This window comes from Aotus nancymaae, unplaced genomic scaffold, assembly GCF_030222135.1.
Source record: "Aotus nancymaae isolate 86718 unplaced genomic scaffold, 86718_ANA_hifiasm-v0.15.2.pri h1tg000010l, whole genome shotgun sequence".
NCBI classification, from domain to species: domain Eukaryota; kingdom Metazoa; phylum Chordata; class Mammalia; order Primates; family Aotidae; genus Aotus; species Aotus nancymaae.
This window is the reverse complement of record NW_026988421.1, coordinates 6,243,124-6,260,393: the sequence shown is the minus strand read 5'-3', so window position 1 is coordinate 6,260,393 and position 17,270 is coordinate 6,243,124. Positions and strand designations below refer to the sequence as shown.

Here is a 17,270-nt window from a genome sequence, read left to right as displayed (position 1 = left end):
TCTCGATCTCCTGACCTCGTGATCCGCCCTCCTCGGCCTCCCAAAGTACTGGGATTACAGCTGTGAGCCACCGCGCCGGGTCTGAACGTTGGCTTTTAGTACTAAGAGTTTCATTTGCAAAGGGAAAGAACTGTTTAGGGAACGATCAATCGCTGTCTGAGGCGTGTCAGGAGCGACACCCCTGTGGAGGTTACAGTGCCAGGGTCCTTCCAATCGCTAGGGGGCGCTCAGGGCTCTCGGCGGCTGCCAGCTGCAGACTCCATTTCCCATGATGCCAAGGGGTAGGGCCGGCCGGAAGGCCGTGTGCCCTCCGCGGGGCATGATGGGGGAGCTGGAGATTTCCATCATGGCGGCGTCCATTTCGGGCTACACCTTCAGTGCTGTGTGTTTCCACAGCGCCAACAGCAACGCGGACCACGTAGGTGCCGGGCCCCCTGCCGCAGCCGCTGGAGGCTTTCAGCCTCTGTATCAGACCGGCGCTCGCGGCCAAGCTGGGACCGCATGCGGCTCGCCCTCTGGGCACCAGGGCCGGCCGGAGGAGCTGGTGACCCGGGCGGCTCCCGCCCCCGGTGAGCTCTTGCCTCTGGGGGCTCCTTCGCCCCCGGGACGGGCCCCTTCGCTTCGCGCTCTCCGCCGCTCGGCCGTCCCGGGACAGCCGTCTCCTGTGCAGCAAAGCTGCCCCGCTTGGCCTCCTGCAGTGTCAGGAGTCGCTCGGTGTAAACCGAGCGCCTGCCCCTCCCTGAGAGTCAGGCTTCTAGACTTAGGAGGGGCGCACGGGGTCGGGAAGGAATCTAGAGCCGGGCGTTTAGTCCAGGAGGCGAGGTACTCAGCCCCGCCCGCCGATCTCACAGGTTGTCGTGGGGGTGCTACGAGTGAAACCATGGCTGTCACTGTTCATACTTGTTAGACACGATTGTGTGTTTTCTTCGCCCCGATGCAAAATGGAGAATGTAAACAGGAGCGTTAGATGCAGGCTCTATTTGTATTTACTTGAAGTTGCGTGTTTAGTTCTTTGGCCAGAGTTCTCAGAGGACGGGACTAATCACAGTGAAATAGGGAAGTGACAGGCCCACGAGTGAATTAACGGAAATACATAGGCTTTGGAGCCCGTAGCAGGAGGAGATCCTCTCTGTTTCAGTGTCTTTATTTTACAAATTGTCTTTTAACGTCATTGGCCTCTGATTGGAAATGCTTTGTGAAACTAGATCACTTCTCTCTTAAAGGAAGTATATAATTTGGCCACCAAATTGGGGGATTATTTTAAGTGATGTTAACAGTGAATGATTCAAACTCATTAAACCTATGTGTGGGGTTTTTGGTTGTCATTACAAAGCAAAATGGTACACTGCAGAAGGAGGAACTGCATTTGGTTTGATGTCAGCAATCTTAGTTTCCCTTAATAAAAACTGATTTCACAGAGAGGTGATTCTGTTAGTAAACTGAATGCAATTAAATTATTGTACCTTTCATCTCTTCAGTGTTGATGGTAGAACTTAATGACAGGAATAGGAATATATACAGCATGGGTTTTTCCAGAGGCAGCTTTGAACACTATGGCCTAGGGTATTACAGCCAGCTATTTAATAATGTAATATAGTTCCATATGTAAGGGGTTTTTTTAGTGTCCATGGACTATTAAAAATGAGTCCTTTACCCTATTTCTTAGAATGCCTAGTAATAATCACAGTTTATGTATATGACAAGATTACTGTAAGAGCAAGCAGCTACCTGTTGAAAACAATTAATTGAAGAGATATTCCCTTAATATCTACTCTGTGTAAGGCGTGGTACTAGGCTTCATAGAAATTTTCACTAATGCCAATAGTTGGCAACTGTGTTTTATATGACCATCCATGCTTGTTGATATTAACTTTGCCACAATTATAGATGTGGAATCCTTGAAAATAAATTCAATTTTAAGGTTGAAGAACCAACAATTTACTTTTGCAGTACATGCTTATTTTGTCCAGGCAAGAAATTAATTTAAGACCACTCATCTGGGGCTAGCATACTTTTCTGTACAGGACCAGATAGTAAACTCTGGGCGTTGTAAGCCATATGGTCTCTATAGCAACTATTCAACTCTGCTGTTACTGGCAGAAAGCAGCGATAGACAGTAAAAGATTCAAGGAGACTGTGTTCTTGGCCAGGCATGGTAGCTAATTCCTGTAATTCCAGCACTTTGGGAGGCTGAGGCAGGCAGAGCACTTGAGGTCAAGACTTCGAGTCCAGCCTGTCCAACATGGAGAAACCCCACCTCTACTATAAACACAAAATTAGCTGGGCGCAGTGGCGCAAGCCTGTAATCCCAGTTACTCGGGAGGCTGTGGCAGGAGAATCGTTTGAACTTGGGAGGTGGGGATTGCAGTGAGCTGAGATCGTGCCATTGCACTCCAGCCTGGGCAACAAGAGCGAAACTCCATCTCAAAAAATAATAATAAAATAAAAACATAGAAACCATTGTTAGCTTACAGGCCATATATTAATAAGCATTAGGCTGGAATTAGTCCCTATGCCACAGTTTGCCAACTCCTATTATAAAGTAACAGTGATTCAGATAATCCAGACCATTATATGTCTAAACCTTCCTCTTGTACTTGGCTTTCGAATATCCCTATTTATTTTTATTTTTATTTTATTTTTTGAGACGGAGTTTCACTCTTGTTGCCCAGGCTGGAGTACAATGGTGTGATCTCAGCTCACCGCAACCTCCGCCTCCTGGGTTCAAGCAATTCTCCTGCCTCAGCCTCCCGAGTAGCTGGGATTACAAGCATGTGCCACCACGCCCAGCTAATTTTTTGTATTTTTTAATACAGACGGGGTTTCTCCATGTTGGTCAGGCTGGTCTCGATCTCCTGATCTCAGGTGATCCACCCACCTCGGCCTCCCAAAGTGCTGGAATTACAGGCATGAGCCACTGTGCCCAGCCACAGAATGTCCTTTTTTTAAAAAAAGCTACAGACAAGGTCTCACTATGTTGCCCAGGCTGGTCTCAAACTCCTGGCCTCAAGCAATCTTCCCTCTTTGGCCTCTTAAAGTGTTGAGATTACAGGCGTGAGCCACCTCATCTGACCTAGAATTTCTTGATGTCACTGTCGATTTATATCATTATTCCTCAAACGGAAGACTGTTGTGGGATTACCAGATGAAATACAGGACACTCAGTTAAATTTGAATTTTGGATAAATAGCAATTAATTTATAGTATAAGTATATCCTGAAACTTTACAAAATAATTATTTATCTGAAAATAAAATTTTGGTGTCTTGTAACTTTTTTGCTAAATCCGGCAACCCAATACTGTAGAATCCAAATCCAGCTATATTCTTAAGGTCTGAAGTTCTGTGTGAATATGAAATTATTTTTTCACTTTGATTTTTTGAAAGTGGAGTTTCTTTTGTTTATTTTGTTTGTCTTTTGCTTGTGACAAGACAAAGCTGCTTTTATGGTGAGAATTCATAACTGAAAGATTTTCATAGGATAAAACAAGCTTATTTAGCCAATATTTCTTAAATTAGCAGTCATGGACACTCCTTTGGGTCTGAGAGAGTTTTTTTTAAGGGAGTATATATATTTCTTATTTATTTATTTATTTGAGACAGAGTCTTGCTCTGTTGCCCAGGATTGAGTGTGGTGGCACGATCTTGGCTCACTGCAACCTCTACCTCCCAGGTTCAAGCAATTCTGCCTCAGCCCCTGAGTAGCTGGGATTACAGGCATACATCACCACACCTGGCTAGTTTTTGTATTTTTGGTAGAGACAGGGTTTCTCCATATTGGCCAGGCTGGTCTCGAACTCCTGATCTCAGACGATCCGCCTGCTTAGGCTTCCCAAAGTTCTGGGATTACAAGCAAGAGCCACCATGCCTGGCCTATATAATTCTTAATTGAAGAAATGCTCTGTGATGGTTTAGTATTTTAGGGCACTCCCACTCCTCAAATTAAATACAAAAACTTGACTGTAAAGCATCTGTCTTTCCCCTCAATCCCATAGATTCTCACTAAACTGGAAATGTTTTTAAACTAGGAAATTTCCTTAATTGATTTGAAGGATGAACTTAGAATAGAAGGATATATGGTACAAAGGCATTGTTTCAACAAATTTATTCAACCAGTGTTAGCGAGGCACCTACTAAGTGTTAGGCATTGTGCTGGGTGCTGAGATAGAGCAGTTAACAAGCACACAGTCCCTGCTCTCATGGAGTTTACATCCTTGCCAGGGATAATAAATGTATTTATAAATATATAATATGATGGATAGTGAGAAGACTAAGAAGATAAAGACTGTAAGGTAAAGTGGGCAGATGCTATTTCCATGAAGTTGATCAGGCAAGGCTTCTTTGCTAAGTTGCCATTTGTGTAAAGACCTGAATGCAGGAAAGGAGGAAGCCCTGTGCTATCTGGGGAGAGAGATTCCAGGACAGCTTCTCAGTTTACCCTCTGTACGGGAAAGTTACTTTAGGATTTAGAGTATGTCTTCTCCCAGCTGTGCTTGTGCAGAACATGGTAGCAAGTACGCAAAGAGTAGGTGATAAGCCAGTAATCTAGAATCAACAGTGGTGGTAAATGCCCTCCAAAAGTGTAAATCAGTTAACCTCTGCATTTATTAAAGAAAAATGTTAAGGCCGGGCGCGGTGGCTCACGCCTCTAATCCCAGCACTTTGGGAGGTCGAGGTGGGTGGATCACGAGGTCAAGAGATCGAGACCATCTTGGTCAACATGGTGAAACCCCGTCTCTACTAAAAATACAAAAATTAGCTGGGCATGGTGGCGCACGCCTGTAGTCCCAGCTACTCGGGAGGCTGAGGCAGGAGAATTGCTTGAACCCAGGAGGCGGAGGTTACGATAAGCCGAGATCAAGCCATCGCACTCCAGCCTGGGTAACAAGAGCGAAACTCTGTCTCAAAAAAAAAAGAAAAATGTTCATGTGGATGATAGGAAATTTAATTGTTTTGCTAAAATCCTAATTTTCTATGCCAGCCTGTATAAAAGCATTTACTTGGCATTATGTTAACTTTATCTTTTCATCATCAGCAACGTTTTTACGACAATGAAATACATTGTATATGATTTCAAGAAAACAACTTTGAAATGTTTCTACTTCCTGAGTTTTTTGACATTGGTACTTAAGATTTAGGTGATGAAATTCACTCTTCAAAAGACGGAAGAGTTGAAGGGATTAAAATAATGTTTTATCTTGTTTAGAATCCTTTCTTGGAATAATCTAATAGATATAGCTCAGAGTGCTTTACTCTTTGTAGGTTTATAGAACAGTGGTTCACATGGGAAGCTTGTTTGGATTATTGTGAAAATTACTATAAGTTTATGTGACCTCAGTTTCTCTTAATTTCAGTAAAAGTCATTTTTATTTTTAGTCTACAGCTATTTTCTTGTATTACTTTTAGGAAGGATTTTTGCTGGGAGAGGTAAGACAGGAGGAAACCTTTAGCATCAGTGACTCGCAGATCAGCAACACAGAATTTCTGCAAGTCATTGGTAAGTACATTTCTCAGTAGTTGGTAAGTAAATATCTTTTTTGTGTATTTACTTACTGTTCGTTTAGTTGTTTTGCCCTTAACTGATTTTATCCTAAAGAATTAAAAGAGTACATAGAAAAAAAAACTAAAATAAGGCCGAGGTGGTAGTTCATGCCTGTCCAGCACTCTGAGAGGCCCAGGCGGGCAGATCACCTGAAGTCAGGAGTTTGAGACCAGCCTGGCCAACATGGTGAAACCCCTTCTCTACTAAAAATACAAAAATTTGTCAGGCATGTGGCAGGTACCTGTCATCCCAGCTACTCAGGAGACTGAAGCAAGAGAATCACTTGAACCCGGGAGGCAGAGGTTGCATTGCACTCTAGCCTGGTTGACAAGAGTGAGACTTTGTCACAAAAAAAAAAAAACAAAAAAGAAAAACACTAAAATTATTTGTACTAATAAATGATATGAGATGTTTTCATGTCAGTATAAAGTCAGAGAGGCCTGGCGCCATGGCTCACGCCTATAATCCCAGCACTTTGGAAGACCGAGACTGGCGGATCACCTGAGGTCGGAAGTTCAAGACCAGCCTGACCAACATGGTGAAACCCTGTCTCTACTAACAATAGAAAATTAGCCGGGCATGGTGATGCACGCCTGTAATCCCAGCTACTTAGGAGGCTGAGGTAGATTTGCTTGAACCCAGGAGACGGAGGTTGTGGTGAGCCAAGATTGCCCCACTGCACTCCAGCCTGGACAACAAAGTGAAACTGGCTCTAAACAAGACAAAACAAAAAAACAGAGTGTCTAATAAGTATGGGTCTTCTATAAAGTATTCCTTACCCACCAATGGGGGTGACTTTTACTGAATTGCTGTGTGACCACTTGATTGAACCACCACGAACCTCAGGTTTGCAAATTAGGCTCTTCCCGTTGCCATTATCACCTCGTACTATGATGAATGCATGTATTGTGCTGGTCCTTCTAAAGGGATCCAGCAAGAATGTTTACATGTGTTTACATGGGATGTTTGCTAAACCTATACAGCCTTCTGTGGGATAAGCCAAATACCCATTTTGGAGGAGAGATCTGGGGAAGATGAAGGTGTCTGTATGGTTATAGATGCACCCCTTTTCTTTGGGTCAGTCTTCTTTTGATAAATAGAGGTTACAGTCTTTTCGAGTACACTTCAGGCAGATCACCAAACCGCATATCCTAATACTCTGAACAAAGCAAGGAACTTTTCATTTATTTATGCAGCAAACATTTATTGAAGAACTTTCATATATGAGGCATGTTCTGCACAGTGAAGGAAATCCCCAGAATCACCCCTGCCTTCTAGAGCTGTGAGCAGGATTAGACAGGCAAGAAGAATTACCAGACCGTGCAAGAGTGCTGTAAGAAAGTAATAAAGAAAATCCCCTAAGTGCCCAAAGGAGAGAGAAAACGGCTAGTGGGGAGATGAGTAGAGATGTCAGTAAGGAGGTAACCCTAACGGGCAGTACATTCATGGGAGCACAGAATGAGGACTGCAGAGAACATAAGGGAATCTGGCCTGTTTGATGACTAAAATACAGATATGTGGGGATGAGTGGTTTGCAGTTTGAAATACTGTTGGCTAGCTGGGCATGGCGTATCACGCCTGTAATCCCAGCACTTTGGAAGGCCAAGGTGGGTGGATCACCTGAGGTCGGGAGTTTGAGACCAATCTGACAAACATGGAGAAACCCCATCTTTACTAAAAATACAAAATTAGCTGGGCATGGTGGCACATGCCTGTAACCCCAGCTACTCAGGAAGCTGAGGCAAAGGAATCACTTGAACCCAGGAGACAGAGGTTGCAGTAAGCCGAGATTGTGCCATCGCACTCCAGCCTTAGCAATAAGAGTAAAATTCCATCTCAAAGAGAAAAAAAAGAAAAAAATGCTGTTGGCAAGTTTGGTCATGTTGCAAGTAAATAATTTCAAGCTTCTTCTGATAGGCTTCTAGTATGTGGGGTAGGGGATAAGGGTGTGTATTTTTTTTTTTTTTTTTTTTTTTTTGCGATGCAGTCTCATTCTGTCACCCAGGCTGGAATGCAGTATGCTATCTCGGCTCACTGCAACCTCTGCCTCCTGGGTTAAAGTGATTCTCCTGCCTGAGCTTCCTGAGCAGCTGGGATTACAGGTGCACGCCACCAAGCCCGGCTAATTTTTATGTTTTTAGTAAAGACAGAGTTTCACCATATTGGTCAGACTGGTCTCGAACTCCTGACCTTAGTTGATCCACCCTCCTCAGCCTCCCAAAGTGCTGGGATTACAAGCAAGAGCCACCTGTGCCTGGCCCCAAGGGTTTGTATTGAGGTTAGGTTAGGATTGGAGGAATCAAGAGACTGAACTGCCTCCTAATGCAGGCTTGCCCAACCCATGTCCTGTAGGCTGCATACAGCTCACAACAGCTTTGAATGCAGCCCAACACAAATTTATAAACTTTCTTAAAACATTATGAGATTTTCTTAAAGCTCATCAGCTATTGTTAGTATATTTTATGTGTGGCTCAAGACAATTGTTCTTGCAGTGTGACCCAGGAAAGCCAAAAGATTGGATACCCTTGCCCTAATGGATCAAAACTATCAAACCCACTCATCACATTATTGACTTCTTTACTAAGTAAAGGCTTGAGGCCAGGTGCAGTTGCTCATACCTGTAATCCCAACACTTTAGGAGGCTGAGGCAGGAGGATTGCTTGAGGCCAGGAGTTCAAGACCAGCCTGGTGGCAACACCTGGTGCCACCAAGACAAGGTGGCAACACCCTGTCTCTACAAGAGATTTTTACAATTAGTCAGGTGTGGTGATGTGTTCCTGTCCTGTAGTCCCAGCTACTCAGGAGGCTGAGGTGGGAGGATTGCTTGTGCCTAAAAGTTTGAGGCTACAGTGAACCATGATCATACCAGTGCACTCCAGCCTGGGCAACAGAGCAAGATCTCATCTCAAAAAAGAAAAAAGACTTGGTCTGTGTAAGATGGTATAGCTAGTCCTTCATCAAGGGTGTTTTTGTTTTGCCTCATTCTTTAAAATCCTAAAACAGAATTTTGTTTCTTAGACCATCTGTGGAGTTATTTATTATATGCACCTGGGTTTTCAAGCATACTCTGGTAGGCGAAGGTTAAATTGCCAGCTGCAGTTAATGGACAGCAAACCATGAAAGGAAGACCTGTTATCTGGCATGATCACAAAAAAGCACTTCTGATTAAAACCCTGACTTTATTTATTTTTAAAGAAATAAAATGATAAAATAATTAAAATTTTTTTTTTTTTTTTTTTTGAGACCAAGTTTTGCTCTTGTTGCCCAGGCTGGAGTGCAATGGCATGATCTCATAGCCTCCACCTCCTGAGTTCAAGCAGTTCTCTTGCCTCAGCCTCCTGAGTAGCTGGGATTACAGGCACACGCCACCATGCCTGGCTAATTTTGTATTTTTAGTAGAGACAGGGTCTCACTATATTGTCCAGGCTAGCCCTGAACTCCTGGCCTCAAGTGATCCTCCTACCTTGGCCTTCAAAAATGTTACAGGTGTGAGCCACCTCACTCGCTGTATTTATTTGTATTTGTATTTGTATTTTATTTTTTAATTTTTATAAATTTTTTTATTACATTTTTTTATTTCTTTATTTTTAAAAAAATTTACTTTTTTCTTAATAGAGACGGGGTTTCACCATATTGGTCAGGCTGGTCTTGAACTCCTGACCTCAGGTGATCCACCTGCTTCAGCCTCCCAAAGTGCTGGGATTACAGGCGTGAGCCACCGCACCCAGCCTATTTATTTTTAAAAGAAAAACGTTACAATGGGGACAACAAATTTAAGATACTAGCAAACATTTTGTCCATGAGATCCATAATCATTTCAATAAACTGAATGTCACTAATAAGTTAAAGATTGTACAGCACAAGATAGGAGAGCCCCCAGCTTGAGCCCAGGAGATTGAGGGTGCAGTGAACTGTGACCATGCCACTGAATTCCAGCCTGGGTGGAGCAAGACCTTGACTCAAAAATAAATAAATATATATTTGAGAACATAAACTGGGAACTCTGGAAAACCTGGGTTGAAAAGTCAAACATTAGGTAAAGTGCATTGAGTAATATCCACTACCAGTTGTATAAAGAGATTTTCTGGCATAGCTTATCCTCCAGAATAAGAATATTTATTTATTTATTTATTTATTCATTCATTCATTCATTCATTCATTCATCTATTGATTGATTGAGATAGAGTCTTGCTCTGTTGCCAGGCTGCCAGGCCGGAGTGCAGTAGCACGATAGTGGCTCACTTCAACCTCTGCCTCCCAGGTTCAAGCGATTCCCCTGCCTCAGCCTCCCAAGTAGCTGTTAGTATAGCTGAGACTATAGGCACGCACGACCATGCCCAGCTAATTTTTTTGTATTTTAGTAGAGATGGGGTTTCAGCATGTTGGGTAGGATGGTCTTGATCTGATCTGCCCGACTTAACCTCCTAAAGTGCTGAGATTATAGGCGTGAGCCACCATACTCGGCCTCTATCATTTTTAGTGATAAAAAGAAGGAAATATTTCTAGATAAGGTTTTATTTATTTATTTATTTATTTTTTTGAGATGCAGTCTCTCTCTGTCACCCAGACTGGAGTGCAGTGGCGTGATCTCAGCCCACTGCAACCTTCGCCTCCTGGGTTCAAGTGATTCTCCCACGCTTTAGCCTCCCAAGTAGCTGGAATTACAGGCACCCACCATCGTGCCTGGCTAATTTTTGTATTTTTAGTAGAGACAGGGTTTCACCATTTTGGCCAGGCTAGTCTTGAACCCCTGATCTCAGGTGATGCACCCACCTCAGCCTCCCAAAGTGCTGGGATTACAGGTGTGAGCCACCATGCCTGGCCTATTTTTATTTTATTTTATTTTTTGAGACAGAGTCTTGCTCTGTCGCCAGGCGCCAGGCTAGAGTGCAGTGGCGCGATCTTGGCTCACTGCAACCTCTGCCTCCTGGGTTTAAGCAATTCTCTCCTGCCTCAGCCTCCCGAGTAGCTGCGTGCCACCATGCCCAGCTAATTTTTATATTTTAGTAGAGACGAGGTTTCACTGTGTTGGCCAGAATGATCTCAATCTCTTGACCTTGTGATCCGCCTGCCTCAGCCTCCCAAAGTGCTGGGATTACAGGTGTGAGCCACCGCGCCCGGCCTATTTTTCTCTTTTTTTTTTTTTTTTTGAGACGGAGTTTCGCTCTTGTTACCCAGACTGGAGTGCAATGGCGCGATCTCGGCTCACCGCAACCTCCGCCTCCTGGGTTCAGGCAATTCTCCTGCCTCAGCCTCCTGAGTTGCTGGGATTACAGGCATGCACCACCGTGCCCAGCTAATTTTTTGTATTTTTAGTAGAGACAGGGTTTCACCATGTTGACCGGGATGGTCTTGATCTCTTGACCTCATAATCCACCCGCCTCAGCCTCCCAAAGTGCTGGGATTACAGGCGTGAGCCACCGCGCCCGGCCCTATTTTTCTTTTTAATGTATTTTATAAGACTAGTCAAGTGAAGTAGTGAGGCGGGGGAATAGAATAAGGGTTCAGGTCTATAACCATAAACAATCAATTGAGATAACTCTACCTTCAGACCAGCCGAGGTGAGGGTTAGCTTACTGTCTAGCTAGGCAAATGAACTTTTCTTTCCTTTTTTTAAATAGATAAGATTGAATAAGGCACACGATAGCTGCGTATTCCTGAATAGTATCTTTCAGATATGTGCTCTTCATACATGGACAAAAAGAAATAGAACTTTGGTTCTGTAGTCTCCTTTATTCTGAGAGTGTGTCACTCAGGGTGAGTGTTCAGAAGTCACCCTGCCCTCACTAGTGGACACATAGCAACTGTTTGGCAGAGGAAAAAACTGTCTTTGTTGTCAGAGATTTTGGTTTAAAAAAAAATCCTGAGCTATTTTATAGTTGCCTGTGCCTTACATGATTAACTAAGATGTATTTCCTCTTTCTGATTACAGAAATCCACAACCATCAGCCTTGTTCAAAACTTTTTAGGTAAGCCGCATGTAAGCTTTTAGTCCTTATTAAAAGGATTGATTGATGAAAAACTGGTGAATTAAGGCCTGTAGCTGATTGTGGCTGTAAAGTCGCTAGGGTGCCCAAATCCATGTATTTATTGAGTGCTATGTACACAGCACTGTTAGGTGAGGAGAGGGGGAGGGGGAGAGTGGAAATTGTGGCCTTAGTGATTCAGAATCACTCAGCCTATCCAGGGCTCTTCAATTACAGAGAACAAAGTTAACCAACATAAAATAACTTAATGGATGTTTTTAAGAAGAATAAGATGTGTTCAATGTTCAACTTTAAAAATGTAAGAAAAAGGAGCATAAAACTTTCTTTTTGTGTTTGTTTAAGTTAATACAGTAGTCTCTGCTTATCCTCGGGGGATATGTGCCAAAGCTCCCAGAAATTGTGGATAGGACTGAACCCTGTCTATATGCACTATGGTTTTTCCTATAGATACATACCTATGATGAAGTTCCACTTATGAATGAGGCACAGTAAGAGATGCTTGAAGTTATGTGAATGTGCTCACTCACTCTCCCTTCTCTTCACAAGGGAGAAAGCATACAACAGAAAGATTTGGAAAGTTCAGGGTCTCTTACTCACTGGACTTCCCCGCAAACCACCACCAGGCCTATGCCCCCTTTCTCAGCCCCAAACCCTTTCACCTAATGGCTAGGGTCATGATTTCAACTCTGTGTTTCATAAAACTCCCTGAGACCCTACTTACCCCTTACCAGAAGCCAGGCAAATACTTTCCTTCTGGCACTGCCCACGTGAATACAATCAGTGTTCTTGATCAGCACTTCCTTCTGTAGCACCAGCCAGCCCTTTCTGCTTAGCTCTTCCTGGTGTGTTCCCTGTAGCTTTCACCCTGACCACTCCCCCACTGTCAGCTGGCCCAAACACCTAGCCCCCTTGCACCCAAAAGCCCCTGGGGACCTGTGTCACATTCACCCCCGCACACCCACCCCCACCTATTGATTGCTTCAGAGAATTGTCATCATGCAAGATGGCTACCTATAAAGGAAGCCAACGATGGCTGAGAACCTTGCCTCTTTTACATTTACACATAACCGAAAGAGGACTGGGGAAGCAAGACGAGCAGCCAGCAGTTCATTTGAGTGGAATCTCCAAGCAAGTGAACTTGTTTAGACTCTGGTTCACACATTGCCTCTGTCTGGTCTACGAAGGTGTCTGATTTGGTCCTGACTGTCCAAAGCCTCACTAAGTGTACCCTGCCTAGCCTTCTGAGGAATCATTAAAATACTGTCAGCAAAGCAGTACCAGAACATGAATTTGAGTTTAAAGAATAGACTCAATTATTAGAGCCAAAAGAAACCTTAAATAACATGTCTATTCCAAACTCCTTATTTTGCAAAAAATGAAATGGAAACCAGGTTAAGTGACTTGCCCTAGATCATACAGTGAGAAACAGAACTGGAGCTGGAGCTTGTGTCTCTTGCCTTCCAAGTCAGTGTTTTTTTGTTTTTGTTTGTTTGTTGGTTTACCATATCTCAGACTCCTTTCTGGCTTATAAGGCCTGAGCTTATGGTGGTAGGGAGAGGTAGAGGGGTGGCCTTCCCAATCCCAAGTTCAGTGGTAGAGGAGGCCCACCCATCGTTATACCTGGATGCACACCACGGGATCCTGGTCATGTTGGTCTCTTTTGGAGGTGATTATATTAGGTTTGAAGCTAGCCAGACCTGGCTTCATATTCCAGTCCTTCTGTCTACCAGCTCTGTGATTTGGAGGAAGTCACTTGGCCCTCATGTGTTTATCTACAAAATTGGAAATACGATTTGTGGAATTGTTGGGTCAAACTAATACCTCCCAGCACTGAGGCAAGAAGGGGATGAAACAGCCTGAGGAATGCAGCCCAGTGTCTTCTTACACATTCAACAGATGCTTATTTCCCTTCTTCATTTCTCAGAAAATGAGCTGCTAGGTTATCTTTTTTTCATAAGTAATTGATAAGATGTAAAAGAAAAGATGTCACAACCATTTGAAACCCCACATTTTATAATTACTTGCTATCGACACCTCCCACATGTGAAAATAACATCATTTGAATGTAGCAATCTCTGAGTATTCTTCAATGCAAAAGGTACCTCATTTCAGAAAAGCATTTAGACTGATTTATCTTTATATACCTATGTAAGGTGAGAAATTAGGTCTTCATTAGGGTCAGCTGTCCCATAGACACATGTAGCTAAGCACGTCCATGTCACAATACTATATGGTTTTAATAAAATATTTTTTTCTCTTAAACAGTTTTTATGACTACGCAAGCAAGGTGAACGAGGAGAGTTTGGATAGGATTCTTAAAGATCGGAGAAAGGTATGTTCTGTTTGTTGTCCCAGTATGATTCTGAAGTCGTTCCTTATCACCCAAAGCTAAAACCAGACAGGAATGTAAAGTGGAACAATGAGATGTATGGTAATATTTAAGAGTTCTGTTAACCTATGTAGATTTTTTTGATATATTAATATAAAAAAATTTAGATATTTATAGCATGATTCCATTAGGTAAAAATTAGAAGGAAAGCATGAACTATGATCTGGACAGTTAACAGTAGTTCTTTTGACTCTAGGTGGTTCTTTCTGCTTTGTAATTAAAAACATAATTTTGCAGGTATTTAATATACATACATTAATCTTATGATCAGAAAAAATATTTCTGAAAAATGTAAGTTGTAATCAAACAGCTTTGGATAGTTTACTCTTTCAAGTTCAATTAAAGTTGAAAACAGGCCAGGTATAGTGGCTGACACCTGTAATCCCAGCATTTTGGGAGATAAGGCAGGTGAATCACCTGAGGTCAGGAGTTCAAGACCAGCCCGGGCAACATGGCGAAACTCCATCTCTACTAAAAATACAAAAAAATTGGCTGGATGTGGTGGCGTGTGCCTGTGGTCCCAGCCACTCGGGAGGCTGAGGCACAAGAATCGCTTGAACCTGGGTGGCAGAGGTTGCAGTGAGCCGAGATTGCACCACTGCACTCCAGCCTGGGTGACAGAGCGAGACTCTATCTCAATTTTAAAAAGTTGAACACAGATGTTTTTCTAAAAAGTCACGTGTTTATTATTTCTATCAACATTTGCATATAACTTTCTAGGTATGTGTAGACTAGGTTAGGAAGTCTGAACACAAGTGAAAATAAACCAAAGTTTTGTTGCTGCAGTAGTGTCTAATAATGTCATTTGTTATTTGCTGTGTTGTACTATGTATGGGTTTTACAGTTTCTACCTGGGGATATTAATTCTAGAAAAATAGATCGGTTACTAACCATGTCTTGGGGAAGAAAGTACCAATAAAAGCTTTCAACTTGTCAAACAGGAAACAAAATGCCTTTGTTTAACAGTGTCAGGAGTTGGCTGGGCGTGATGGCTCACGCCTGTAATCCAAGCACTTTGGAGGCCAAGGTGGGCGGATCACCTGAGGTTGGGAGTTCAAGACCAGCCTGAGCAACATGGCGAAACCTTGTCTTTATAAAAAAAAAAAAAAAAACAAAAAAAAAACAGTGTCAGGAGTTTAAGTGCATTTAGATTAAAACAACAGCCTTTCTAATGTACAAGACTTTCCAAGTACCACTGATGGGTATATTCCATGTAAAAGAGGAAAGAAAAGCAGGTAAGGATAAAAGGAAGAATAGGAAATGTGGAAGGATTGGTCAGAAGACAGGCAAATGGCTCTGTGTATGATAGTAAGCTCAAGAGGTGCTCCATCCTGGTGGTCTAACCAAGCTGCCTGCCCAACCAGGAAACGGTGTTAAAGCAGCCACTGGCATCATGTGGCCCAGCGCTCTCATTTTCAGCGATTTGCCTGGGAGCATCTCTTAGCCCCAGCCTGTCCCTCATCTCTCAGATGCTCCCTTACCTCCTCATTTTTCATATTTTAAATTATAAATCTTTATACTTAAAATATTTATTTATTTATTCAAGATGGAGTCTGGCTCTGACACCCAGGCTGCAGTGCAATGGTGCCATCTCAGCTCACTGCAACCTCCACCCACTAGGTTCAAGTGATTTTTCTGCCTGAGCCTCCCAAGTAGCTGGACTACAGGCATGCGCCACCACACCCGGCTAATGTTTACATTTTTAGTAGAGACAAGGTTTCACCATGTTGCCTAGGCTGCTCTCGAGCTTGAGTGGTACATGTGCCTCGGCCTCCGAAAGTGTTGGGGTTACAGGCATGAGCTCTGCACCCGGCCATGAATCTTTGTTATACTTTCTAAAACTAAAATTTGTTCTATGAAGATTCTTTTTGGAGCACAATTTTCTAGAGCACTCACTACATATTAGAAGTACCAGTAAGTATTTTTTAAAAACAGATTTCAAATTTTTATTTTATTTTCATTTATTTTGAGATGGGAGTTTCACGGTGTCACCCAGGGTGGAGTGCCCTGGCATGATCTTGGCTCACTGCAGCCTTGACCTCCCCAGGCTCAGGTGATTCTCCCATCTCAGCACCCCCAAGTAGCTGGGACTACAGGCATGCACACCACACCTGGCTAATTTTTTTGTTTTTTGTTTTTTGAGATGGAGTTTTGCTCTTGTTGCCGAGGCTGGAGTGCAATGGCACGATCTCAGCTCACTGCAAGCTCCACCTACCGGGTTCGAGCGATTCTCCTGTCTCAGCCTCCTGAGTAGCTGGGATTACAGGCGCATGCCACCATGTCCAGCTAATTTTTTTTTTAAATTTTTTAAATTTTGAGATAGAGTTTCGCTCTGTCGCCCAGGCTGGAGTGCAGTGGCGCGATCTCGGCTCACTGCAACCTCTGCCTCCCAGATTCAAGCGATTCTCCTGCCTCAGCCTCCCAAGTAGCTTGGATTACATACGGTCAAGTACCACCATGCCTGGCTAATAGTTGTATTTTTAGTAGAGGTGGGGTTTCACCATGTTGGCCAGGCTGGCCTCAAATTCCTGACCTCGGGTGATCCACCCACCTTGGCTTCCCAAAGTGCTGGGATTACAGGCATGAGTCACCAAGCCCAGCCAATTTTTTGTGTTTTTAGTAGAAACGGGGTTTTGCCATGTTGCTCAGACTGGTCTCAAAACTCCTGGGCTCAATTGATCAACCCACCTCAGCCCCCCAAGTGCTGGGATTACAGCGTGTGAGCCACTGCACCTGGCAGATTTCAAAATAAGTGAGAAAAATGAGTAACGACCATGAACATGAAATTCGCAAAAGAAAGAAGAAATCAGTCAGGCACAGTGGCTCACGCCTATAATCCCAGCACTTTGGGAGGCCGAGGCAGGCGGATCACTTGAGGTCAGCAGTTCGAGACCAGCCTGCAAGATAGCCACTTGAAAGATTCTGTTAGTCAATGAGTATTTCATGAAAACAGCCTGTGTGCTGAGCACTGTTCAGGTCTCTGCAGGAAGGCAGGGGAAGTACGAGGCATGCCTGGGTTCTGCTGAGTAGGGAATTCCAACATACCACGTAGAAGTTAAGTACAGAGTATTGAATCTTAGAATGAAATATGCTGTGTTCACATACGTCAATAGCTCTGTCTAATTGTATCCACATTTTCTTGAAAGGAAAACTGCTTTTACCTTTTTTATGACCACCATCATGTCTAAGTAGAATGTGAAAGCTAGCATTGCCCAGTGGAAAGAGGCAGGCATGTTGATTCCGCATCTTGGCTGTCACTCATGAGCTGTGTGACTTTGGACAAAACATCTCTTTTATAAGATTATACTGAGGCCGGGCACAGTGGCTCACGCCTGTAATCCCAGCACTTTGGGA

The 17,270-nt window shown here is 43.4% G+C and overlaps 1 protein-coding gene across 1 annotated transcript in view; it reads left to right on the top strand.

The window, feature by feature from the left end:
* Positions 1-319: 319 nt before the first annotated feature.
* Positions 320-17,270, top strand: part of ABRAXAS2 (abraxas 2, BRISC complex subunit) — a 29,521-nt gene continuing 12,570 nt past the window's right edge. Inside the window, exons 1-4 of the mRNA XM_064373749.1 lie at positions 320-418; positions 5,405-5,495; positions 11,473-11,509; positions 13,793-13,859. Of these exons, the coding sequence (XP_064229819.1) occupies positions 320-418; positions 5,405-5,495; positions 11,473-11,509; positions 13,793-13,859 (294 nt within the window). The remainder of the gene's footprint in view (positions 419-5,404; positions 5,496-11,472; positions 11,510-13,792; positions 13,860-17,270) is intronic.